A 27,856-nucleotide genomic window follows, 5' to 3' on the forward strand; every position below is an offset into this window, starting at 1 on the left:
AGTCGGAGTAAGTAGTTTTTTATGAGGTACAGTTTACCTAGTTATGATGAACAAATATGAGGTGATCTTGCGTGGGCGTTTTGATACCAATACCATTGTGTTGATGTCATGTTGTTCTTACTAAACATTTCAGGGTACCTGGTGGTACCGATCGATACGATATAGTGGAGACCAGATTCTCATCCGGACAACTCAAATATATACATATTTTGTCTATAAAACACGGAACATGGACATGAAACGTAAGTGAAAAGTATCTGGACGTGCTGATTTGGTGATGTTAAAATGCTTTGGCTTTATAAGCTTTTAAGTATTGTTTCTGGTTCTGTAAGAATGGTTTTAAAAAACTTCATTTTGTTGCAGGTGAGGAGTACTCTATAAAAAGACTTAATGGGGGAGGGAGTTGCATAGATCTATACCTGTCATCCATACAGTTTAAAAAAAAAAAAAAAATGTGTATGGGGAAAACAGATGCTGACCTGCCTAAAGCCTTGAAGTTTCTTTATGGCCACTAGAAATGCAACCTTTATCTGCATGTTTACTTCTGTTCCTGTAGCAGAATAAGTGTCTTCAATTTTCTAAGGGTTGTCATAAGACTTTTATATTACTAAAGACTTCCTAGTTCTCTATTCTTTACTTGTGATATTACACCTAAATTTCTGTTTAATAGTTTTGCTCCCTATCAGTTTCTTGTTTTGTTACTTGTTTATAGTTGTTGATGTACTTATTTTTCTTGTCTGCTCACACTTAAGCAAAGAAAACCAAACTTTTTCTAGAGAAATATGTAGATGCATTAGATTGGGCCTTATCTTGGTCTACAGTATCCTCAAGTTCAGGAATTAAATCCTTCAGCTTGGAAGTTGGCACGGGCCCGAAGAATTAGCATGATATTAGTTCTAGATTGGATTTTACTGCATCTTGTGCTCAGAGTGATTGAAAAGCGGAATAAAGCAAACAATAAAAATGAAAAAGGTGTCACGTAAAACATCACCTCTTACTCCTTTAAATTGCACTGGTGTTCAGTTATAGATTTGCTGAAAGGTTACTGGAAACATCCGTTCTTGATGCATCCTTTTCCTCTTGAACAGAAAGGCTTCATAGTTAAATAAGTCTATGATATAAGGGTACAGAAATACACTAGCATCCTAGTCGCAGCAAAAACAGGTTTACATGTGTGGGATCAATTCAGGTTAGTTTGTTCTCATACTCGTATGCTTTTGTCTTTCTCCTCCTCCACACAGCTGAGTGTGAAAGGATGAAAGGGAGACTAGGTGAGATATCTTGGAAGTTTAGAGAGATCATTGCAGACCTGTTCTCTTTCTCCAAGCTTGCTGTCAATAATGGGGTTCAATGTGAAATAACCTCAGGTTTGAGGCTTTCATTCTCTCTCCTACAGACAAGTAAAAAGTTACTCCTAAGTTTAAGTGGCCTTATTTAAGGATTTATCATTTTCAGGAAGTCCTGGAGTCAGAGGCAGATCAGATTTTTTATTTTTTTTTCCACTGAGGTCTGTTGTACAGCCTGCTTGAAATAGAAGGCACAACTGAGATAGCTTAGACAAATCACACAGTGATCAGGTAAGGCCTTTGCTTGGTCGTGAATTTCACACTGGTGAGGTACCAGCCCCAAAACTTGTGGCTTAAGCCTGGGATAATGTAATCAAACTGAGCTAGGGAAGTGGTGAGACAGATTTGCAAGATCAAATTTCAAGACAAATGAGTTTTTAAGACCCTTTTTGCCTTAGGATCTGTAATTATGAAGCTTAAATAATAGGAAAGTCTGAAATAGTCTGAATCTCTTTGTTATGCTCTGCTCAGGAAGTAAACAGATAATTGAGAACAGAAATGGAAATTGATGTTCAGGGAACTTGATTAATTGTTGGTAGGTGGAATTCGCTGAGTACTGCAAGCAGGCAGAGCAGCTTTGACTTGCTCAGAAAAGAACTTGCTCAAAATACAAGATGAAGCTTGAGTAACTATAGCTGAAAAAGTTACTTTAATTGGAAGAAATGATGGGGTGAGTTTTCTCACTTCCTATAGCAGAGCAGTCTGACACATTCACGAGCAGAAAGCTGGCTAAAACATTCCAGGTGGTAGATTTTTAATCTTAATTAGATGACAAAAGATATTTCAAGGTAGTATGGATTTTCCTAATCACATTTTTTGCTAGCAAAAGAGCTGTCTATCTTCATGGGATTTGTTTGCAGGGGTACTTATTGAACTGCTCTTCTAATCATTAAAAGAAAAAAAATGGTGAATTTTTAATGTCAGCTGAACAGAAAATTGAGTTGAAATTTTCTCTCCCATCTCTCCTACAATACACATATTGAGGGGCAGCCTCAGGCATACGAATTCCGAGGTGAATGGTTTTGTGAGCATGCAGTAGCAGTCAAACTGCTGTGTGGTGACGTCTGCCAATCCTAAATAAACCGAACTATGGTTTTGTGAAGACATTCAGAGTGCTTAATGCCATGCAAAAAGGAATCTTGAGCTATTTCAGTTATCTTGTGCCAAGCATCGTGTTCACAGTAGCTTTGTACTGTAGCAATAGTAACTCATCCCCTAAATAGAGAATATGAATGTGCATGCTTGTTGGGGGAAGAATGGAGGTAAGTTTTGTGGCTGAAATGATTTGTGGCAAATCATTTGGTGGCATAGGATATTGAAGACTGTTTGTCTCCCATTATCTTTGCAGGGCTTATCATGGTTTTAGCAGGGGCATCTGAATTTGATCCTCAGTACAATAAAGATGCTACGAGCAGACCAGCAGACAACATTCAGATACCACAGGTTAGTTATATTGAGAGGTGTTTCATAAACAACTGACCGTTTCAAGGGAGGGGGTGATGACCAGCTGACAGAACTCAATCCCTTGAGGCATTAATTTTGTTGAGATTGTGTCTTTTCAGAAACAGGAATTAAAAGCTAGACTTGATTTAGAATTTTTTAAAAAGATACAACAGAAGATACAACATTAAACAGATTCTATTTCAAGCATAAGCAGTTAGTATAAAACAGATTTATATATATATCTGTTTAGTGAGCTACATAGGGATCTAATGTATCAGTCCTTGTAGATTTCGAGTGTCAGTATTAGGAGGCAATTGCCATTTGATAAAGCTTGTTAGCTATAACCACTTGTATCAGTAGCACAGATCTGGTTAAATACGTTAATACTGAAATAAGATTGTCTTGTCTGAGCTAAGAATATCTTTAAATGTTATAACGATTCTTTCATGAATTTCAGATCTCTGGTTGCCTTTTTTCATTTTCATTGTGTGTTTCCAACAGAGATACAGTAATATATACTGCAACAAATAATTATAGCTAGCAGAGTTTTAGGAAGACTTATTTATTGGAAACTGATGTTTTGGTTTGAAGCACCATGTACAACATGCTCTACATGAAAAATATTCTGAGTTAACAAAATGAGGGGGAGCAGTCCCACCGATTTAAACTTTGCCTGCATGCAATTGGATTTTCAAATCATAAGCATATTTTCATGTCCTAAACATTAAGATAGGCTAAGATAGCTCCTTCCTTAATTGTCTTCATCTTTTACAAATTCTTCCTCTTCTTGTAGGCTTTGAGAAGGACCTAGAATTGTGGTTAGGTGGCTTTCTTTCTGCAGGCATTGTGCTCAGGAGCACGTGGCTGGGAAAGAACACCTTGATCATCAGGTCTCCTGTGCTACTGCAAGCATTAGCATTGTGCAAGCCCTTTACGTTTAGCCATTCTTCATTTAAAAGGCAGTCAAGCGTCCTGTTCCAGAACTTGCTGTTCTAGTGGTTAGGAATCTTGTTTGTGACCAATTTATATCCGTGGTTTTTGTCATCATTATTCTTGAGTTTGTTTTTCTTGCTCTGTATACCCTTAATGCATGTATAGACAGAAGCATTAACCCATTGGTTTTCTTTTTGCCTTCATTTTGCTAAACTAAGAAAGCTGCTATCTTTTCTCTTTCCTAAAAGGCTCATCATTTCCCTCATCCTGCTACATGCTAAACGAGTTACTGTTCCCTGTTGTTATATTTTTAAATTTAACATTAGTTTTTACTTTGGCCAGAGCTGTCCATAATATTCCACTGTTAAGTCTCAGCGTTGCATTAGTGGCATGCCCTGTATTTCTGCAGGGAATAACTGTAAGTGTACCGTTGCCCACAACTGTTTCATATGGGTGACTTAATGTAGTCCTGAAGCCTCAGTTTTTGTTATTATGCAGGTGTGTGGTGGTTTTACCCTGCTGGTCAGCTGAACTCCCCCATAGCTGCTCTCTTATTTCCCCTTCTCAAAGGAAGAGGGGGGGAGAATACAATGGAAAGGGCTCAAGGGTTGAGATGAGAAGAGGGTCTGCAGGCCTGATTCTCGCTCCTCTCTCCCAGCTGCTGTTGCACAGCAATTTCTTCTGTTTTTTCAATCTGCTCTCCCAGAGACACAACCAACATTGTGCTCTCACTTGGCTCTGGCCAGCAGCAGGTCCCTTTTGAAGCTGGCAGGAGCTGGCTCTGATGTAACGTGGCAGCTCCTTGGCTCTTCTCACAGAGGCCACCCCTGCAGCCCCCTGCTACCAAACCTATGCCACATAAACCCATTACAAATTGTGACCTTGCTTTTTATACTGCTGGATCTTCCATTTCTAAAGCTCCAGTCATCAGTTTCATCCATGTTAATTATTTGTTTTTAAGTATATGACAATACAAGTCTCTGAAGCATAAATACAGGAAGGTATTGCTAATGATTTTTGTTAATGCACCTTGCTTTTTGTGCCGTGATCATTGTTCAAAATTTTATTTCACCTTTTTATCATAAACCTGATACTGATAATTTTTATGAAAGATTTCTTATCAGAGCTTTATTCTTCTTGGCTTGGTGTTACACCATGATTTGTTTGCTAGGAACTTTTTATTACAAGATCTTTTTTTTCAAGTGTAGGGAAAGACTGATCCAAAGTTGGTGTATCCTGCTTGTTGATATCCTTCCTTCTCCTTGTGGACAGATTTTGGGAACTTCAGTCCTTCCTTAGGTGACTTGTTGACCTAAAAAGTGAAGCTTCTTGATTCTTATAAACTATGAAGTTCAGTTACTCAGGTTTTCAGCTTCTCTCTCCAGGGTTTTCAACAAACTCAGGTGAGAGACCTGTTTGAACTGTGCATCTTGGACTGGTCAAGATCAAGTTAGGTCACCCTGAGTAAAGAACACCATGTCTTTTCCAAGTTGGTGCTGTTTTTGTAAACTCAAAATACTTGATAGCCTACGAGAGAATTTAGGCTTAAAAACCACCTTGTGATATTTGAGTCTATATCTGAGGAAGCTGGCTTAATCTTAGATAGGTGAAAATTCAAGGTGATGCTGTTGCTAGTGCATATTGTGTATAGGATAAATACCTTAGCAATATGGCTGAATCTGGTAAACCTTGGCAATAATGACAGATTCTTCAAATATTTAGCTATCAATATAAATTTAATCACACCTCACTGATCGCAAGTTTCCTCCCTTCACCTCCTTCCACAGTTGAAAAAACACAGTGAAAGATACCTCTTGGCTTGGTGGAGCTATATTAAAAATAAAATGACCGTGTTCATCTCTACAGAACGTTCCAGGGAAAAGTTACTTAAAGGCTTGCATAAATGAATGTAACCTTTTTCTCTTCAAAAACTGTTCTCCTCACATTTGTTTCTCCTTGGAGCCAAAATAGCCGTTTGTGTTTAATTATTTTATTTTAGCTAATCAGAGAAATTGGTGGTATAAATTTAAAGAAGAATGAGCCTCCACTCACCTGCCCTTACAGCCTGAAAGCCAGAGTTCTGTTGTTGACTCATCTTGCAAGGATGAAAATCCCTGAGAGCCTTGAAGAAGGTAACAACTTTTCTTCCTAATCAGACATTGTTGAAGCAGTGCAACAAATTGCATGCTACTGTACTCATAAGTATAATTTTTATCCATTAAAGAGTTGCACTGGATCTCTGCTCAATAATCTCTGCACAGAACACTTAGCTTTTCAATTTGAATGACACTTTGAAAACATTTACTTAGCATTTTATCATTCTCTTGATAGCCCTGTAATACTAGTACTGTAGTTGTTGATGCTTTTTGCTTGCAAATGTAATTTCAGAGTATTTTTTCTTTGTAATACACCTCACATGTTTAACTTTTTAGTCTATTTCCTTCTCAGCATAAAGAAATTTAAGACGAGCATAATATTGCTCTCTTAACGTTTCCATTCATGTTTTTTTTTTATTTCCACCCTAACGCTATGTAAAGCAAAGGAGATTAAATTAGAACTCTTAAAATATCAGTTACATATGAGCTTCAGTTATGTATTTTACAATTCTTCATAATTGAATGTTCAGACAGAAATGTTTCTAAATGCTGTACTTAAGTTTCATCCATGGCTTCTTAGGCTGACCAGTGAACTTGGTGTTCCATATTTTAACACTTAAAAAAAAAAAAAAAAAAAAAAGCTTTAGTTTACGTTTTTGAAAGCAACTGGAAAATCAGATGAATTTAAATCTCCACTAAAAGTCCTTCCTTTGCTTGTTACTGAGTTATTGTTTGTACTTACATAAATCTTTATAACTAGGGAGTACTTTACAAATTGTATTTTTTTCCTCCCACGTTGGTGCTTCACTTAAATCCCTCTGTTAAAAACCTGTGATTACCTAAAGAATAACACTGTTTTAGTAAGAGTGATAAATTGCTTGGACATCCACTATTAGATTGATTTAAAAAGTACTTTGAAGTGAAAGCTATTTGTCTTGTGTACAAAACTTTTATTCCCTCTTAGCACTTTCTCTTTCCTGTTTTGTTAGGGAATCCTATAGACATGCTTCCGTGAGAATGAAGTGGTAGTTTCAATAATACAGGAATGAATAGAAATGAAGGCTATACTGTTAAATGAACAGTTCATGTAAACCATTCCCTTTTTTCCTGATATGATGCAGTATAATTGCAGCAAGTTTTGTCTTGCAGATCAGCAGTTTATCCTGAAAAAGAGTCCGGCACTACTTCAAGAAATGATTAATGTGATCTGCCAACTAATAATGATGGCTCGAAGCCGTGAAGGTAAGGAAAGAAACAGTATAATTAAAACTAGTAAATATCACCTTTCATTGCATTACTTCAAAAAAGTCTGTGGTTCTTCTGGAAAACTTAATATTAATATTAATATTTAGAAATGCTTAAATGCGCTTTCGCTCTTCTTACTGTAGTGAGAGAGTTCTCCACTTTCAGGATTGAAATGCTGCTACTGCCAAGTCCTGCTCTGAAATCCTGAGAATCTATGTTCAGCTTTTAATTTTTGCTGTTAAAATTTTCTCTTTAAATGCTCTGAAAAACATTTTCTTAAAGATCTGTTGCATTTTTGACAGCAAAGCACTTAATATAAGATAAATTGAAACTTGTGTTCATCCATCTTTTAATTGCACTCTTTTCTAGTTCATCCCTTCCTGTTATGAGTGTCACTTGTTTCAACTCATTTCTTTGCTATCATTTCTCCTTTTGTGTTTATTGTTCAAATTTCTCCATTTCTGGTACCAGCGTTGTTTAGCCTGCTGTGTATGTTTTTTTTTCTGGTTTTGTAGTGGCAGGTACTTCACTGTAATTGCTGCAAAAAATATAATTTATTTGAAATGTAATACTTGAGCTTTTTCATTTTTATTATAAGGGATTAAGCTTGAGAGGGTTGTTTGTGGAGTAAAGACTTGAGTCTTACTCCTCTATCACAACAAATATAAGCAAGGCATACTTAAGCCAAACTGATGACTATTTTGGTAGCTGTCAAATAACACGTGTTGGCTGGTCTTCACTAGACCTAAACCCCTTTAACAAGCATTATAGCCTCCTAATAAGAATAATTTTGAGGAAGATCTACCTCAGCCCTATTGCATGTGGTGCTAGAAATGGTGCTCTGTAATCTGGTAAAGTAAGAGAGAGGACACAGATAAAGCTGTTGCTTCCTGTTTGACTGTCATATTTGAAAAAGAAGCAACAAAGAAGTTATTTCACTTCCAGTCCCTATCTTTACCAGTCTCTGAGACTGCTGGGGAGTAAACTCGAAACCTAGAAAGAAACAACAGATGTAATTTTCATTGTATAGGTTATCGTAGCATTATATTTCCTAATGAGAGTCATTAGGAGCTCAGCTGTATGTAGATAGATGCTGGGTATGTTTTTGTGAGTGTTCTCTGGACTAGCACCACAACCATACTGTAAAGGAATCTCAAACACACTTAGCATGGGGAAACCAATGCTTTCAAGCTCTATTTGTTTAATAGCTTAATAATGTATTTCATAAAAAGCTAAGTAGCTGTTTTGAAAATATTTTTTCAAAGTTTTGCTAGCTCAGCCAGGCTGAGTCAACATACTCTAGCTAATTAGAAAAAGCACTTGTATGAAAACATTTTTTTCCTTATAAGCCCTTGCATGTGCCAAATGGAAGTATTTATTCTTTTGCTATTTAGTTGCTTAGCAAATTTAAAATGTTGGCTCTATTTTTAATGACAGCACACATGTAGAGTTTTACTCCCTGCTGACTTTCTCATTGGGAACAAACTGGAAATTGAAAAGCTGTTGTTGTTTATTTTCCGAAGATATGAGTAATATAAAAGATAGTGCAGTTTTTGAAAGACTCTTTTTTCATTTAAGTCTGTATTTGTCATCTTAATGTAATATAAAGTACCTTAAAACTTAAATGATGGAAGTTTCTGGTTTCAGTTCTAGTTTTCAAATCGATAGATAGCATGGTACATCAAAATAGTTATGTTCTTTAATTAGCAATAGGTGTCCAGCAGTCCTAATATTTGAAAATACAGAGGTGAAGGCATGAGGTTAATTTTATCCAAAGAAACATTTTGTGGATAAATCATACTTTGTGAAAGCTAAATTGATGCCTGGATGAGGAGTCTCGTTTCGTGCTATGTTCATTTGTCTTTCAAATATCCTGAAACAATACTAATAATGTAGCAGTAATAGTAAAATCTGTGCATAAATGTTTACAGAATTTTTGAAAGCATACTTCTTTGTAATCAAGTCTTCATAAGAAAATCACCCTGAAAATTAATCTTCAGAAACTTGACACTTAGTTTTCAAGTTAACTTTTTAAAAATGTCCATACAGCATTCATCTTGATCCCATGTCAGCTGTTCTTGAAGGAGGTGCAGGAAAGAATGACAGATACTAAGGACGGCACATTATGGAGGGAAATTTATGAAGTTCCCCCGTCTGAGCCCCTGACAGGGACAAGCAACCTTCCCCTGTAAATAGCAACTGCTGTGTATCCCCATGAAAGCCATGGACACTACCTTTCGTAGCAGGCCCTATTAGAAATGATCCATTGTAAAAGATTGAATATAGGTCTTAATTTTTAACAGAGCTGTCATTCCTTGCAAATAAGTTTGAGTTTTATTTGTTATTTGCAAATAAGTTTGAATTTGCTTTCATAAAGCCAAAATGGATGTTATTTTCATTTCAGCCCGGTCTGAGTTTTACTCACTGCTACGATTTTTCCAGCCTGGTGAAAAGCTGTGGCAGTTGCGAATTACCTTTAGATAAAATGTCTTGTATGCTCTTGCCAATTTCTGCATAGCTTGCGAGGCTTTATTTTACACTCTGCTCCCTGAAAATATGCCTTGCTCTGTGGCATCCCTTGTTTGCATCCATTGTTTTGTGGTGACAACTGGTAGTTTAGGCCCGCTGATTATCAGCTATCTTGATGTCTTCCTTCAGATCATCCTTTAAGTGGAAAGCTGTCCTGTCACGTGTGGTGTGTGTTGTCAAGACCATGATATGCTCGCTCTCTCTATATATATGCTTAGGGTAGGTTTCCTAATTCAGACTGGGAAATGCAATGTGACTTCGAGGTTGTGGTTTGACCCATTCCCTCTCAAGCAGCTGTTATTTGCATTTAAATTCGTGATCGACTCGTTTCATGTCATATGTTTTGGATGTCCTTGTGTTTCATAGATGAAAGGTCATCTTATCTTGTGCACTTTGACAAGCAGAAGCTGTCAAAATATGTGCAGTTATGGCATTCATTTTATGTAGAGGGCAGTTGGGTATTGTTAAAAGCTACACTGTTCTCAAATTCCCTCTCCAGGGGATAGTCCCGTGTTATTTTCAGGAAACCAAAGTAATGTTGTCCAACTTGGTTAAGACATTTTCTGCTGTCATGTGGATGATGAGTTCATGCTTTGAGCAACAGGAATTTCAGCTCTGACTAGTGCTCTGTGGTCTCAGAGCTCTAGGTGAATTTCCTGTGAAAGCCAGTTTGTCAGAGAATATTTAGGTTTTCTTATGAAGTTTGCAGTGTGACTTTGCTTAGAAGCAGACAAAAAAATTACAGATGAGGTGGTGGATAGGTAAGACAGAAATGAAATCTTGTGCTACTTAGTTGGAAGGTTAGTCAACCCATTACTATTTTTTGAAAGCTAGAATTTGCATCTTGGTTACTTGTCAGTATTTCTAGCCAGATGGTTCCCTTCCTAATCTCTCTGGTGTTATTTTTCTCTCCGCTTTGCGTATAATATTCATGCTATTTATTAATACATTGCATTAAAAAAGAAAAAGTTCTGTTGTATAATTTGTTCTGATAGCTGACTGTATTTATAGCTTGGTGTAAATTCATGAAGAAACAGGCCATAAGGGGGGAGAGGGGCAAGTGGAGCACAGGAGATGGAGTGACCTTTCATGTGCATTTAAATACAGTATTAGCTGCCTATAAATGTGCAGAAAGGTATATAAATGAAGGAGAAAACATACTGAAGACACCAAGTTTGTTTTCTTCAGTCATATATGTTACCTTTCCATATTTCCTCTGTAAAAGGTTTTAAAATTAACATAAACTCACTTTGTATCAAGATCATTGGCCACTGGCACTTAGCAAAAATCACAAAGTGTTTTTTATTTTTTGTATCTTTTTGGTGAGGTGCAGGCTATAGCCTGTCTGCCCTCTGATCCAGGTGCAAGTAAACCCGTTGATATCCACATCTATAATTGCCCTGATACCGTGGTAAGCTTGATCACACAGCCCTAGCAGTGTGGGTGTATTCCCGCTTCCCATCCATCTATTTAGTGAAAGATGCCTGCGTGCCCCTGTTGTAGCATCTCAGACATACCAATAACAGTCAAATCCATCTGCACCAAATATTCATATTTGTGTATGTGTATATTGGTATTTGTATGTGCACAAATAGTTGTATTTATACTTACATTGGGCATAGGAATATAAAAAAAATAGCTGTGCCAGTCAAGATAATCAGAAGTTGATTGTTTCTGGGGAAAGTTTAGGAAAACGCATGCATGGATTTATAGATAAGCTGACAGGCTTTCTAAGTTATGCCCTTTCTGTAATGCTTGTTTAAAACTGCCTTCAGCTCTTTTCATATGCCACATACGAGTTCAGAAAAGAATCGAGTAGCTTAACTCCCTTTTGTCTCTCTGAAGATCATCTAACTTATTTTTCTGTTTCACTGGAAAGCGTGTATAGAGCAACCTGAACGTTGCCAATTTCAGACTTGCAACAGCTCATGAGCTGCTGGAGTCTGAAATGAGTTTCCTAAACAGGGTTTTGTGAAATCTTATTTATGAATTGACAGTTGTCAAATACAGTAGTAGAACAGTATGTGGAAACCTGTCTGCCTTGCTGTTCTTTTTTTCTTTGCAGACATGATGAAGAGTATTAAATGGCTTTTTTTTCCTTTTGCTGGGCTCTGGTTAAGATTTTCTCCTTGTGTATCTTCTCTTCGTATCTTCTCTTCTTACTGCCTTCCAACATAATATGCTCTGCTTAGCTTCAGTTATACCTACATTTTTTTCTTGTGTGTGCTAGGCTGCTATGTTTACATTTATCTCTCAAGATGATCTTAAAACCCTTTTTAAGTCTTGGAAATAATGTGTTGCAAAAGATTAATGATAGGTTATGTTTAACAATATCCTTACTAACCAGAGCTAAATGAGTTAAACATGCACACATACTTAGTATACAAATGTAAAACAAGTTGTTTCTGATGCTTTTTTGTTTTTCCTCAAACTTTGTGGTAGTGCTACTCTCTGTAATGGTAGCATAGATTTGTGCTGTTGTTCCCTGAGACTGTTAGATGGAAGTCTTTCTTTTCTTAGTGTTCAACTGTGATAGCTTAAATGGGAGGGAAGAAAATGTCTGCTGAACTATGTGAATGCAAGGAGAGTAAAAAGTCTGATTATTTATGCTGAAAGCTTTAAAATGCTATTTTTCTGTTTGCTTTACTGAAAACAATGTTGCCTGTAGTCTGTAACTCAAATATACATTGGAAATGTGTGAAAGGGGGAAAAAAATTAAAATGATGTGGTATATTCCTTTCTCCCCAAGAAAGGGAGTTCCGTGCTCCATCTTTGGGATCTTTGGAAAATTGCATGAAGCTTTCCCAGATGACTGTCCAAGGACTTCAGCAGTTCAAGTCTCCACTTCTGCAGCTGCCTCACATTGAAGAGGACAATCTTAGGCGAGTCTTCAATCATAAAAAGGTATAAGACTAGGAATGATGCTTGTTAATTTATTAAAACATTTTTTTGATTAACCTATTGGTCTATAAGGAAGCAAGGTCATGAGTTAACTGCAAGAAAAAAAAATCAGTGTTTGTGTGTGTGTGTGTGTATATATATATAAATAAGATATGCATATATAGGAGTGTGAGGAATTCAGTGCAATATATCCTAGATTTGTGTGCTTGTATTTTTAGATTCCATCTCTGTTAGGAGGTAGGAATGAAGATGAGAGATCTGTTAAGTATAAAAGGCACATTGACCTCAGAAACAGAAGAAACAGTTTTTCTTATTGCAGAGTATTATCTTCTGTTGAATGCAACATGTTTTCACAGTACAGCTGGAATATGATGTTTTTTTGCTTGTTTGGCTTTACACCATTCTGTCATCTAGTTTGATAAAAAAAAAAATGCAATTCGATGATAGCGCAAAGGACTTCAAAAAGGGAAAAAAATAGTTAATTACCGTGTTTAAGTATTTCAGGTTTTGTGATCCTTTATGTATGAAAGAGGATACATTTAAAAAAAACAAACAAACAAAACAAAACTAAGCTATTGCTGTGTAGTTGCAGTTGGGTAAGTATTGATATTTGTAGAATTTAAGGACAAAAAAGATTGTGTGACTGTTGTCTGAATACCTGCATACATTTCTTTACGCCTGTTGCGCTGACTTCTGCTGTGTTCAAACCTGCTTATTTGTTTGACTGTAGCATATCTTCCACAAATTCCTGGTTAGAAACAAGCAGTTATATTCTGAAGTTACATTCTCATAGAGGTTGTTGACTCTTGTGATAGTCTTATGACAATGGCTAATTGTGTTTAAAATGTTATTTTTATGTAATGTAAGCATTGTTTAACTTTAACTACAGCATTAGGTGGTGTTTAAATGCTTCTTTATTAGTGTAGAGATAGTGAATTCTTGAGTGCCACGTTTTTCTTTTGATTTACTTTGAAGATGCTCATTCACTGGCATTAAATAGTCTGTTCCTTGGGATCAAGTAGAAGAACCATTCTCTTACGAGTATTGTTAAATGCTTATTTTTCTTAATCGAGTTGCAGTCTATAGGGAGCATGCAATAAAGTGCACACAATTTTGAATATATTTTTGATATGTCTAGTGTTCCTAAGAAAACAAGGCTTTGACTATTTTGTAATCACATTCATCTTTTCCCTGAAAGAGAGGAGACCAATTTGTTAGGCTTATTTGTACAGGATTCCCATGCAATTCATTTAAAATATAGTCCCCTAGATGGAGACGTGATCAGCCTGCCTGGAGTCATGATCAACCTGCCTAGATATGTTAAGTTGATTTTAATAAAATACATACTTTCCTAATGGTCTGAGGCAATTTAGTGTTCAGACAATTCTGTTTCTGTCCTTGCCCCTCTGCCCTGCAAATCTTTAAAAGGAATAACTTTAGATTTCTTTGCAATTCAATATAACAACTAAGTACGAGTTACTTAGCTTTTTCCTACTAGCATAAATCTCAAAGCACTGAAGTAGTCCAGTTAAATAAAGAACTCAGTTAGTGGGGTTTCTCGACTCATCTTTCTGAAAGAGCTGAGCTGTAATAATAGCTCTGTAACAAATCTATTCAGTTTCTAAGGGATCACATCCTATGAAACACACCAATGTTCATACCAGAACCATTAGGTTAGAATGGAACCTCTTTGTTTTATTGCGTAGCAAAGCTTGCTAGTTTTCAAAAATGTGGCTTTTTTATAAGAACAAATCAAATGTTGTGTATGTATTAGTAATATGGGGACACAAGTGACGTATTAGCAAGAGTTTTTGTGGACTGTGCTCTCTGCTACCATGTGGTTTCTTTTTTTTTTTTTTAATTTCAGTATAAAATCAAAAGTATTCAGGATTTGGTGAGTATGAAAGGTTCTGATCGTCGGAATTTACTGCATTTCCTTGAAGATAAGAAATATGATGAAGTTATGGCTGTCCTTGGTAGCTTTCCACATGTCACTATGGATATAAAACCACAGGGTAAGTCAGAGGTCTTTCTGTTCTGTATATGTCAGCCTTCTGACATTTTGGTAGTCTATTGGCAGTAGTCTTTTAGAGGACTCTGAAACACAACTCACTATTATTTATGTGGCTTGGAAATGACATTTTTTGATTGGCAGACTCTTGTACATGAGATTAATAGTCTGAGAAGATAAAATACATTAAAACATTTCACCAATTCCCAAGCCAGCAATACTTGCTCCTACAGGAGCTTATCTGGTATTTCATCAGTTGATTTAATATTTCATGAGTAATATGGAATTCTGGTTGAAATGCCACTTTTATTGGCTATCTTAAAAAGTTGTCCTTATACCAGAATTTATGCTCAGCTTATTCCGGTATGGAGTGACTGATGATTAAATATTCATGGATTTCTTTGTAATAATCTTTTGTACGTTTTTCTTATATGGCAGAATTTGTCCATGCTATGCTTAAATTTTGCGTGCACTGTTTCAACAAGAGTATAATTGTCTTAATCTCTCAGTTTAGGTACATTATTAATCAGTCCCTGTTAGGTAGCTGTTTAGTGGAAAGTGGATTGGTTCTTCAGTCTCCTTTCCTGTGTAGAAGATCAATGCTAGTAAATCTGAAATACATGAAAGGTTGTTCTAATACTTATTTATATTGTAACTGCAGTGGCAATGATCAAATTCAAAATGTGATGCATTTGGTTGGGTAGCCTAACTTTTAACTTGTCATATGCATAGTCCTCTCTGAGAACAAAATGTTAATGAAAATGCTTGTTAAGGAAACAAATATTTGTTAAGCTTGGTATTTCCAAATATTTACTTTTTTTTTTTTTAAAGCAAGCAAACAACAACAGAAACCCCACTGCTTTATTGTACTGAAGTTATATGAAATATAATGAAATATTGTATGAAATATATATATGTAAAACTAGTAAATAGCAAAACTGCCTTCCTGGGGCAGGGTGGAGTGTAAATAAAAGTTCCACACTGGGATATAACTCTTCTTCCTCGACCTGAAACATTATCCAGTTCATAGACTGAAGAGATAAACTCTTCAATGGCCTTCCTGTGGGTTTTCCGTTTGATGTTTTAGTTAAAGTAATCATTGCTGTTCTTTTATTTTCCTTTGCCTTCTACTTAAAAAAGAATTAAATGCATGATTGTTAAAGTGGCATAGAAATTGAGTTGTTAATCATATGAAAGTCAGGAAAATCAAAGTTACGATTCCCAGAACAAATATAACAAGGTCCCTTTGGTCATATGTGGTATTTCATGTTTCTGAAGTTTTATGCTTTAATATATATAATGCACAATATAATAGAATTATGGTTCCCACAGCAGCAATAACTTTGAATTTTCTAACTTCCATGCAATTAAAATTTCAAACTCAATGTTGCTATTTTATAGTTTTCTGAATTATCAGCCCTCATCCTGACAGTGTATTTGATGTTGTAAGAGACTTATTTAATAATATTTTGAGATAGTTTCTGTTATGTCTAAATATAAGCATACAAATTCAGCTTTTTAACAGAACATATTTGATGGAGAAAAAATACTTTGCAGAAGTGTAATAGATGTATTGCTCTTCTTTTATTCCAGTTTTGGATGATGAAGACAGCAACAATATTACAGTAGGTTCTCTTGTCACTGTTCTGGTCACACTGACGAGACAAACAATGGCAGTAAGTATTAACAATACTTATTCTTTAAGGTTAACTGTGATTATGTGCCTATCAGCAAGCATTTATTCTCTGGGAGCCAGCATGGTGTTTTGTAAATGTAACTATAAAATAAAGATTTTTAAATTGAGAACTTGTGCTCTTGATCCTCTCTGTATTTCTGTTTCTGAATGAGTCAGTTTTCCTGGGGTCAGATTGAAGTTGAGTCAGACCCATTGCAGCTCTGTAGGAAGCACTGAAAGAATATGGCAGGTGATACTGCCCTGAGGTTTGTAACTAAGAGTGAAAGACATTCAGAAACTTAGTTCCTGAGCTAGGATGAAGTACTTGCTCAAATACTTAGGGTAGTGTTTGGAACTGATTTCACTTTGTGGGCTCATAACGTTATAAATCCGTTGATTTTTTTGGACACTTAAGAAACTCATTCCAGCAGAGTATAGCATATACATAGCTTAATATAAAGGAGATACACCTGTGCCATAGGAAGCAGACTGACTGGGTAGCAACATGTAACCAAAATAATCCTACACCCTAAGAGTTAAATTTCCAACTTGTGCTTATTTTTTATCTTAAAATGCACTAATGACTTTCTTTGAATGAAAAAGGTAGTACACAAACTAAATAAAGTTTTACCCAACAGAGTCTCCAGTATAATTTTTTATATCTGTACTATTCAGATAATTGTCTAAGTAAATAGAAGGCCTGAGTTAAGCCACTAACGCAGGGCATACAGGCAGGAGTGTAACAGGTGGGGACCGGACTACACACTGAAGGCAGTTAAACACAAAGCAGTCTGTATGTGCCACTACCGAGTATTCATGTTATGGAATTTCAGAATGCAGCGTCTCGATGATAACTGAGGATGCAGTAAGTAGAAAGTAAAAGCACCATCACCTGCTGGAGAAAGCTGAAAATTGTGAGCAAATTTAACTGTACTTCAAAATTAATTAAGAGGTCTGACAGTGCATAGAAAACTCATATAAGGTGCTTTCTACATGGAACTCTACTAGGTGGTCTGACCTTGATATATGTGGTCTAAACATCTCTTATTTGCCATCATTCTGTAAGACATATCCCTATAACTGTTTTTATGTTGTTTTTAATGGCACATAGTATGCTTTGATGAAAGAAAGACAGAAATGGAAAACTCCCATTTATATAGAAATGTTCTAGTGAACAGAATACTAACTTAGTGTTTTTGTCTCAATGTTTCGTATATCTAGTTTGATTGCTTTCCTGTGTCCCTGATTAGCAGTGCAGCTGTTAGTTTTTAATGTTCTGGCAATTGGAACAGAATTTGCATTTTACTACCGCTTGCTTTTGTGATAAAGGATTTCTTTTTTGTAAAACAAGCAGGTTCTTTGGAACAAGATGGCCAGTTGTTACTAAATTTCCTTTTAATGTTAGTGATGGAAAAATCCTAGACCAAATGTTTGAAATACTCTAATTTTGATGTGTTAATCCCCTGTTGCATTTGTCAGTGCAAAAAAAATTTTTTTTGAATAAAACCTTCAGAACGGATTTAGCTATATTTAGTTAAGTTCAAATATAAATGCAACTCTTTTAATCATTTGCTCGTTTGGTACAGAGAGGCATTAACAGTTCTCACATCTTTCTCTAATCAGGAAGTGTTTGAAAAGGAACAGTCTATATGTTCAGCAGAAGAGCAACCAGCAGAAGAGGGGGTAAGTTGAGAACAAATGTTCCTCTTGCTAGCTGAAGAGAACTTCTGAGTTACTAAATTTGCCCTTCTCAAATCTTCTTCAGAAACACCTACTAAGTGTCTCTTGAACTCTGCTTTCTAACTTTGGTTGTCAGCTTTAAAATGCTTGAAGTAGAGTGGATACCTGAAGTTTGATGAACAGAATAAATATTTTAAATACTATTTTCTTACAGCAAGGAGATAGCAACAAAGCAAAGAGCAAAGGATGGCAGCAAAAGAATAAAGGAACCAAGAAAGCTTCAAAATCAAAGAAAAAGAAGCCGTTGAAAAAGAAACCTGTGCCGCCTTCATTGCAGCCACCAAAACAGCAGAAGCAAAAACAAGCTAATGGGGTAGCTCATAGATTCATTGATACTTTAGTTTTATGTTCTGTTTATCATTCTTAATCTGATATTTTTTGTTTTGTTTGTTTTTACATTTCATTCGGTGCTTCTGTAAAGCATGTTTCCTAAAATATTCTTTTTCATGAAATTAAAAAATTATAGATAAAATTATCAGTGAACTCTACCCTAGTGGGGTTCTTGTGGCCCACTGAAAATTATGCCTAACTGGTTTAGAAGTCTGGCTTCATATTCCTTTTTTAACAGTTTTGTTATGCTGCCATCTGGGATATGGATTGTTCTATACCTTATACTTTTCCTTTAAGGGCAAAAAATTAGTAAGATGAAGTTTTCTTCTGGTAAATTAAACAGGTTTAGTACCTTTATGCGCCTACTGCATGGTGTTTTCTCCATTTCATGGGTCATGCTGTAGGTATTTCCTTTATGTTCTCTCTAATTTTTGTATGACTTCTTTGAAATGCACCCCTGGAATCAAACACCCTTTTCTCCTATTTGCGTCACGGATACCAAATGGAGAAGGAAAATTGCTTCCCTGCTCCTCTTAGGACATGAGGTGAAGAAGACTAATCTTCTTTGTAGATGTACTCCGCAACACAGGAAGAGCGTAGATCAAAATAGGAAATGAGAGTTAAAATAAGAAATGAGACCTTAAAACAAATGCTAAAAATGTTGCATACCACAATAATGCAGACAAACTAAGTTAGAGGTGGGTTGTTTTGTTGTTTTTTCCCTCACTAGGAAGTAGTTGCGAAGGAAGAAGAAGAAGAGATCTCTGATAAAGGAAGTGAATCTGAAGAAGAAGAAACAAACAGGGACTCTCAAAGTGAAAAAGATGATGGAAGTGACAGAGACTCTGACAGAGAACAAGATGAGAAACAAAACAAAGACGATGAAGCTGTAAGTCTTGCTTTTTCTTGAAGGGTAATGTTGCCTCTGGGCTTGAGAGAAAATGCATTTTAATCCTCTAGCATCCCCTCAGGCTAGGCAACACTAGGATAAAGAAGTAATATTGGTACACCAGAGGTTTTCAGGCCTCATTCTGGCATAAGAGCTCTGTCATTGCAAGTCTGTTTTGGCAAGAGTAGTGAAAGGTCTTTGTGATGTAGACAAAGCATAAAAATGAAAAGAGAAAAAGAGCTTAACTTCAGGGAGTGATTGCAATGTTTCTTTCAGCTTGTTTACTAACTGCTGCAGATTATCATAACGCCTCTCCTTTGAACTTTGTCCTTTATATACAGTAGCTATTCTGTACTGTATAATACATACTATAAGCATGTAGTAGTTGAAGGAACTGGTAAATGTGCTTAATATGAAAACTCTACTGTTGATTACTCAGTCATTTGAAACTGGGGATTAAGAGGTTGCAATTGAGAATGAAGCACTGGTTGTAGATGACTTCTGCACCACAGTGGAAGACTTAAGAGAGGCAGCTGGAAGTCCAATACAGGGTGAGAATAATCTTCTGACTGGGTGGGGAAAAAAGCTTTTAATCAAGACACCTACAGATTAGACGAGTGTTTATAGGTGGTGCAATAGTAGGGAGTTCTGAATTTGCAGACTGATCTTGCAGATCTGTTTTTTTTTTTTTGAATACCTACATTAGTGGTTTCATTAGCTTTACTATTTGATATATAAATATATATTTTTGGTTTTTAATTGTACTGTATAATTTAATCTTTGTGTGCCTTTCCCATTTATAAAACATAGTGCAGTATAGTGTAAGAGCTTGTCATAGCTATCTTTTTCATAGGCTAACATTTTTCTTTTTTCAGTCAAGAGATGGCTAGTGCACAGTAACTCTTTAAATTTGTCTTTGACAGGAGTGGCAAGAATTACAGCAAAGTATACAGAGAAAGGAACGAGCTCTTCTTGAAACCAAGTCGAAGATAACACATCCCGTTTACAGTCTCTTTTTTCCTGAGGTCTGTAATAGAAAACATTATAGTTGTGACACATGAGAATTAATATAATAAAAAATAATCACTCTTTATATAGTTTTCCTGTAAATACTGGACTTCAAAAATATTTTAATACTTGAAGAAATTGGTAATCTTTACATGAAAATGTCTTGCTTTCTAAAGTCCTCTTAAAAATCCTCTTACATTTTCTCAGTTTCATAAAACCTGCTGATACGTTCTTCCTCTTTCTATCCAGTTCCCAGAGACTTGCAAATTTGTATATAATTTAAGCCATTTTTTTTTCCAATGGCAACAAAGCTAAAGCTTTCTTCTGCTGATCTACTGCATACAGATACGTTCAGAATGAAACCTTTCAGATTTAGGGCTCTAATTTATAGTACTTTCTTCCATTTGTGCTGTGGAATGTGAAAGCACAGCACTGGCTCTAAAGAAAGAGTTGATGTTGAGCATTACCTGCTCTGGCTCGCTGCAAGCCCCTCTGAGAGGGGGAGGTCTTGACCCCTCCTGTGTTAACAAAAACGACAGGAAAGTTTGGGGAGTCATTTAGGTCAGCAGTTGTTCTGGCTTGCTGCTTGACTTCTAGTCTCAGCTCAACAGCGTGGTGGCAAAGGAGGGTGCAGCTGTGGAAGATGGAGAGGGTTAGTACAGCTGCTTCTTTGTACCACAGCGTAGTCTGGAAAATGGCATAAGCCAATCATGGAGCAGTCTTTTCTATACAGCTTAAAAATATAAGGTCAGCTGTGAGGAGGTGTCAGAGAAAGAAGAAGAGGATGCATTTAAGAAGGGTGTCTCGGTACTGTAGGTAGGTTGGGGTTGTCTACAGCAGCCTTTGGCTTTGCAAGTTCTATCAGTTGTTACTTATGCAAACTGGTGATGAGTTTGCAGGTGTCTGAAAACCCATTACAACAATGCAACCATGAAAAGGATGGCATTTCTCAAAGTGTGGGTTTTGTGTTCTGAGCAAGTGAGAAAGCTCAGTGGGAGATGACCAGATTGGAACCAGAAAGGAGGAATATTTGGCCATGCTTTTTTTCCGGGCCGGTGGTTCAGAGGGTTCCTTCTAGCTTCCTAATCAGACAGCAGGGAAGCAATCTAGGGTGTCTTCTCCTGCATTGTGCTGGCTCCAGTAACAGGGAGCAGAAGCAAGGCTTATGCTTCCTTTTCTGGATTAAAGGAGGTGACTGAGATGGGGAAGAACATGCTGCCTCATGACATCTAGCTTTGTATGCGAGTATTGTAATGCTGCATTTTCCTGACATTGTTAGGCAACTTCTCATCTCTCAATGCAACTTCTGACTGTGTACCAGTATAACAAAAAAAGTTGTACTGGCATTTTGCTCGTCTTGCTGCCTTAGATCTTGTCAAATGCGCAGCATAGTTGTTGCTTGTTGCTGCAAAGGCAGCTGGCTTTGGTCATCAATTTAACCTCAAATAGCGTATACTATGCACTGTGCTACAGGGGTGCTAACTACTAGGTTTTATTTTTACTGCACCAAAGGTTCCTTCAGAGACTTTGCTTATGCTCCCAAGTAATAAGCTGCTGTGTGTAACAAAGCTGTTGATAGATTTGATGATAAAATCAAAATGCGGTACCATGGTTAAAAAAAAGGAAATACAGCTCCGAACCAAATATTTGAACTTGAAGGAAATGCATGGTATTGCAGTTGTAAATTTTCTGTTTTCTCTGCACTGATTTCCCAAAAGTTGAATGTAGCTGCAGTTGGAGCATATTCAGAGTTGATTTGCAGAATCTGAAGGAAAAAAACTGAAGAACAAAACTCTGGTTTATTTTTTCCTCTGTGATTTATGGTATACTTAATCACAATTGTTGCCAGCTCAGATGCAGAGTTACGGATGAAGTGTTGTATTAATCTTTATATTTCCAGGGTTTATGGATGTTTGAGTGTTGCTGAGCCTCATTGGGACTGCCTCCTGAGGACCAGTATGTGCTTTCATCAAAGTTTTTAGGCAGTTGATTACTCTGCCAGTGATGCATCTTTAATCTATGCAGGTTCCTAAATAATTATCTTCTGCTTCCGCAACCATAGATCCAGAAACTGCACAGATTGTAGTTTTGACATTTTTAGGTAGAAACTAGCCCTGGTATTCCAATTTCATGAACATACTGGTTCCCTGGCATGCCAAACCTTGCACCCATCTGTTAAAGGGCGCTTTGCCCATTTGCCTGTTAGCTTGCCAGATTCTCACAGGCACAAACTGTAAATTCCACCCAATAAGAGAGCGGAAAATGACACTCCTGCACAGTTGTCCTTTCTATAAAAAATTACTTTGCGTTCAGGTTCTTCACTTCCAAAGAGTTTACTCTATACATTTCTTTGAGCACTAGAGTAATGAATGGTATTTCTTTCCCCACTTGGTTGGGTGTTATTTTTACCAGTTTTTGTGAAAATTCAGTTGACAGTTCTGTACTTTCCTCTAAGGAGAGAAAAAAAAAAAAGGATTCCTTGCCATTAAGTGTGATGGAAACATACACAGCATATAGTAAGTCAGCACACAACGTCAAAACTAACATCTTGGTACAGAAGATGATCTTTTCTGTTACGGTTAGAGGCCTCACAGGCTCAAAATGGAAGTAGCCATGTCTGTAATGGTTCTACCTTCTTTAGTTCTTGTTCCTCAGTACTTCTGTGGAACACAGTGCTTCTACTGTTTATCTTTCTATTCCTAGAGCCCCCTTGGGATTGACATTGTATTTTCTGTTAAAATAATTTATGCCTTGTAATCACATGGAACAGTTATTCATAAATAAAATCACTTGGAGTAGCTGCAAAAAGGACTTTTGGTTCTACAAATTCTGGCCTTAAATTGTATGTGAATAGGTGTGTTTTCTGTTCTTGGTGTCTGTTCTAAACGTGAAGAAATGCTGTTGCTTTACTGTGATGCAGTTGCTTGTACTTTCATACACTGCAGTTAACACATAGAGTTAATTTTGTACTTCTCAGCTGTGGGACTGAACAGTGCTGATCAGGGTCTCTTGGATGCTGGTGTGTGTGTTTTGATGTTATAAATCTGTAGTTTGCTAGGTGAATATTCCAGTGAGATAGTGATAATCCTTACTATATCCTTAGCATAACAACTAGTCACTTTAAAGGAGGAAAAAAGTTATTTAGCATTTGTGACTTTTTACATGCGTTACTTAAATTTTAGGTTAGCAAACCCTGGTTCAGAAGTGTTCAAGAAGAAAAAGAGAACAATTAGGATTTTAGACTAGTCTACATTTTTTTTTAGTCTACCATTTCAGTAGATTTAAAAAAAAATAATAAAAAATCTTCAAATTCTATACGTTAACAAATTCTATACATTAACGGTATTTGATTCCCACTTGTGGAATTTGGAAGGGGCTCAGAGGTTTACTGGGAAAAGTACTTTGTCTTTCAGCATGCTTTGCTGTGTATGCTGACCTTTTCATTCAGGCTGGGTTTCTGTCAAAGAACCTAGGGTAGTATTAGATGGAGTTGGGGAATGTTGTATGCGCATGAACTTGCTCATTAATCCTCAGTGTACACAGTTCTTCAGAATGGTTCCATGTTGATACAGTAAATCGGGCTGGCTATGAATGAATGAAACCTTTGGAGACCAACAGTTACTTGTGATAACCTGTTTTCTTTCAGTGCATGGCATATACTATCTATTTTGTTAATACAAAAATAAGGATTATATAAAAAAAAAAATAATCCCTTGTATCTGTATTATAAGGACCAATGAATCATAATTAACTGCTGTAAACAGTACAAATATCTCTTTGCGGCTTTAACATTCCTGTTTTTTAATATTCTTTTTATTTTTTGAAAGGAAAAACAAGAATGGTGGTGGTTATATATTGCTGATCGAAAGGATCATACGCTAATATGTATGCCATATCATGTTTGTACACTAAAAGATAAAGAAGAGGTAAAGTAGTGGAAAAACTTACTTTTTCATTATTGCAAAGCTGTCCTAAAGTGTATTATGGTATGCAAATACATTTAATTCATTTCATTTTTTTCATACTTGACTCTTAAAAAGGGAAACAAATTTTAGTGTCCTGATAGAAGTATGCAAGAGCCTTTTAACCGTGAAAGTTAATAATGGAAAAAAGAAAAAATAATTTAAGCCTTTCAACTTCCTTACCAGATCATAATTTTTTCCTGATATCAAAAGCTGATTAAACCAATATTCATACAGAATAATCATTCTTAAAGTTATACAAACATGTGAGAAATACTAAGTGTTCTTTTTCTGTAAAACATTAGCCTTGGCTCATCTGAGCCTTTCCAAGACTGTAACCTTTCAGCTGTGTTCTTTGTGTTTCTGAAAACTGTAGATTTGATGTATTTTGTTCTTTCAAAATAAATTTTATGTTCCATTTCAAATAACAGTAAACTAATACTTTCAGCAGACCAAATATTCTTCTAAATCCACACAGGTTAGAGTTAGGAACCATACAACAGGAGGAAATTGTATGCTAAAAAATGTAAAGCTACTTTGGTCTAAATCAGGAAAAAAATGTGACTATGAATATTAATCTTCCTTGGAAGGTATTGTGCTTGGGTATTCTTTGTATTTCTGCAGATACTCTATCATATAGGAATTCTCAAACATAGGTCACTTTAAAAATAGTATCTATATTATTCAGTAATAATATATTTATATTTATTGCTCATTAAAGTACTTGGTTCATTGTTCTCATATGTCATTTCAAAGGTATAAGAACTCATGGAGTGAATTCTCTTTTGCAGGTAGAGCTGAAATTCCCAGCACCGGGCAAGCCTGGAAACTATCAGTACACAGTTCATTTAAGATCAGATTCGTATATGGGTTTGGACAATTCTAAACCATTGAAGGTGATGAATGTATTGTGTTTTTGTATTATATTAAAAAGCACTTCATATAGCTATTAAAATCCTCAAAGCCTCGTTATCTACAAGAATTCAAGATGTCCTAATTTTAAAATAGTTGCAAAGAGTGGCTTTCAAGTGGGTTCTGCCTAATCTCAGTAGTAGCGGTTTTATGATGGATTTAAATGGGACTAAAGGTTGCGATGCTTTCCAGTGTGTGCATTTTTTAATCTATATTTTCTTTTTTTTAAAAAATTGCAGTGTAATTTGCTCTGTCTTTGTATCTTGAGCTCTGCCATGCAATTTCTCTTAGTCCTAAAAACATCTAGTTAATGGGAACGTGCCATATTTCTGGAAGCAGAATTTTAACTGTCAGTTTTGTGTGGCATGTCCTTTTTGGTTTTGTTTTGTTTTCTCGAATGGGTGTGTATTTTTTGTAACTCTTTTCTCCTCTTTTCTTCCTTTCTTTCTCTTCACCCAATTACAGCTGGAAGTTCATGAAGCAAAACCAGTGCCAGAAAATCATCCTCAATGGGATACAGCAATAGAAGGTGATGAGGACCAGGAAGACAGCGAGGGCTTTGAAGACAGTTTTGAGGAGGAGGAAGAAGAGGAAGAAGATGATGATTAAACAATACTGATAATTGACTACAATATCTGCACACACTGCAAACTCTTGGTCTGACTGTGGAACTGTACAATAATCGAGAAACACAGTACAGAAACTTTGAGAAGGCTGAGTTTAATTTTTCTTTACGAATTAAGAGTGCATTATGTAACTTCTCAGTGGAGGTGAAACAAATCTGTTGCCATTGATACAACCTTGGAATATGCTTATGGCTCATTATAGCCTTCAAGTGCAGGATGGTGCATTTGTTTCAATTGAAAATAAAAGCTTTTTTATTATAAATGTCTGAAAGTGTGGGCTATATATTGTCTGATCAGTTTAGGGTCAAATTTAAATAAAAGGTACTATTAGCTAGGAGCCAACTTTAAACAAATTTTTCTGCATTAGGAATTTATTTTAGAAGACATTTCAGTATAGTTGACGTTATGAATCGTTGTTGGTTGAAACAACATCTGCTCAACTTTCAAACTTGGTTCTGTGGTATTCTTTCAATATTTTGCTGTGATACTGCTCACATCATTCATAGCTTTAAAAATCTGTTTTACTTAACTTGATTACTCTATATTGACTTCATACCCATTGCCACATTCCATATATTCTGGAGGGCTGCTTTTTTAGAACTGTTGCCTTTTAATGCCCAAGATTATTATGGAAATCAAACTTTTTTGACTCTGCCGTAGGAAATAGTAATGGCTTAAAACATTTTTAAGCCTTTATTTCTCCAGATCAGCAGAAGATCTGAATCTTTTGATAAACAAAATGACTGAAAGCAACTTTGGGACCATGTGTTAGAAAAGTTAGTGGCTTTTGCTAAATACCTTTGTAAAAGGTACATGCTGAAAGCTGAAGTGCATTCTTAAATCTGAATCTACCTGACACGATCAGAAACATTTTAAGAAGTAAAATGCAACGTGCAAAGAGTGCACGTTTTGTATCAGTTTTCAATTCCCACCGGTGAAGTGGATATTTTGATGCCTGTTTGCATTTGTAAATGTGCATCTCTTAGAGGTCTTTTTCTATTTTCAGTCTCCTTCAGGTGTGTAAACAAGGCAGTGATTCTACCCAACCCCTGCTTGGAAAAAATAGTCTGATTGGGCAATAAGTTCAGGGAAGAGAGAATCAAGGCTGTTGGTTTATGGTGTGACTTGTCAAAATCCACAGACAGATTCTTCTTCTCAGCTATGGAAATGTGATGCTGTAAGACGTGGGGCAAGTTGTCGTGCCGAGAAATTTCCATCCTATGAAAATCACCCAAAGCCAGATCAGCTGTGCACTAATTTGTGACCTTGTTTATTAAAAAGGGATGTCACTTTAAATGCAAATTTACATTGATATATTCTTTGTAATTGCAGTAGTTGCAAATAAAATTTGAAAATGTTCTAAATGAGATTATGGTATTTTTCAAAGTACTTCTGAAGTGCATATCATGCAGGAAAAACTTGTAAAACATCAGAAGACATGAGCAGTGTCAGATGGTGAAAATAAAGTATGGAGACCAGGTTTAAATTAAACAGCTTATACACTTGACACCTTTAACTCCATTTTTCATTTGCAAAATGCAGTAAAGAATTAAAAACATAACAAAAACAACACTAGGTGTATTTGAAAGTCTTTCTAGCCAAATATTACACTGATGAGAGAAATGCTTGAGAAAGAGGTGTTAGGCTCGCTGTTATCAAGTACGCAAAATGAATGTAAAGCTTGCATTGTTCTGTCAGAACAACTCATAGCAAATTTGAAGTGGTTAAAAATTGGAAAGTGATTATAGTTAGGAGTCAAAATTGGTAACAGCATGGGAGGAAGTGGGTGTTCTGATTAGTGGTTCCTAAATTTTACTGTTAGAAGTCAAGCCGTATACTTGCAAGAGGTGAATGCGTTGAAGTGGTTTAAAAAAAAAAAAATCTCTGGTCTGTACAGTGAATTATTTTCTTCTTAAAGATTAAAGCTGACAGCTGGGATTACACTGGAAGTCTGAAAACCATGGATAATTATTGAACTAACAAAGGCTAAATCTAATACTCCAAATGTGGGCCTGCTGCATAGCCAAGGTAACTTAATAGAAGATGCAAGGAAAGGAAGTGCAGTGTTATTGGAAATCTAGTTCATAACGTGAAGGCAGGCTGGTGCTTTCTCTCCTAAAAGTATTAACTATATGGCTGTGCATCAGCTTGCATCATCTTCTAAGAGGGGTGTGAGGAGGTATTTAAGAGCTTCATGCGGATATAAATAC

General features: G+C 36.1%; 1 protein-coding gene across 1 annotated transcript in view; it reads left to right on the plus strand.

Annotated features, from left to right (window-relative positions):
• SEC63 (SEC63 homolog, protein translocation regulator) overlaps positions 1–27,013 on the plus strand; it is a 53,723-nt gene extending 26,710 nt beyond the window's left edge. The window contains exons 8-21 of the mRNA XM_068677769.1: positions 134–242; positions 2,695–2,789; positions 5,722–5,854; positions 6,968–7,060; positions 12,342–12,496; positions 14,361–14,508; positions 16,098–16,180; positions 17,803–17,862; positions 18,074–18,232; positions 18,980–19,138; positions 20,062–20,163; positions 23,974–24,072; positions 24,900–25,004; positions 25,486–27,013. Coding sequence (XP_068533870.1) covers positions 134–242; positions 2,695–2,789; positions 5,722–5,854; positions 6,968–7,060; positions 12,342–12,496; positions 14,361–14,508; positions 16,098–16,180; positions 17,803–17,862; positions 18,074–18,232; positions 18,980–19,138; positions 20,062–20,163; positions 23,974–24,072; positions 24,900–25,004; positions 25,486–25,629 — 1,644 coding nt within the window. The 3' untranslated portion in view covers positions 25,630–27,013. The remainder of the gene's footprint in view (positions 1–133; positions 243–2,694; positions 2,790–5,721; positions 5,855–6,967; positions 7,061–12,341; positions 12,497–14,360; positions 14,509–16,097; positions 16,181–17,802; positions 17,863–18,073; positions 18,233–18,979; positions 19,139–20,061; positions 20,164–23,973; positions 24,073–24,899; positions 25,005–25,485) is intronic.
• Positions 27,014–27,856: the final 843 nt, after the last annotated feature.

Source organism: Anas acuta, chromosome 3, assembly GCF_963932015.1.
Source record: "Anas acuta chromosome 3, bAnaAcu1.1, whole genome shotgun sequence".
NCBI lineage: Eukaryota > Metazoa > Chordata > Aves > Anseriformes > Anatidae > Anas > Anas acuta.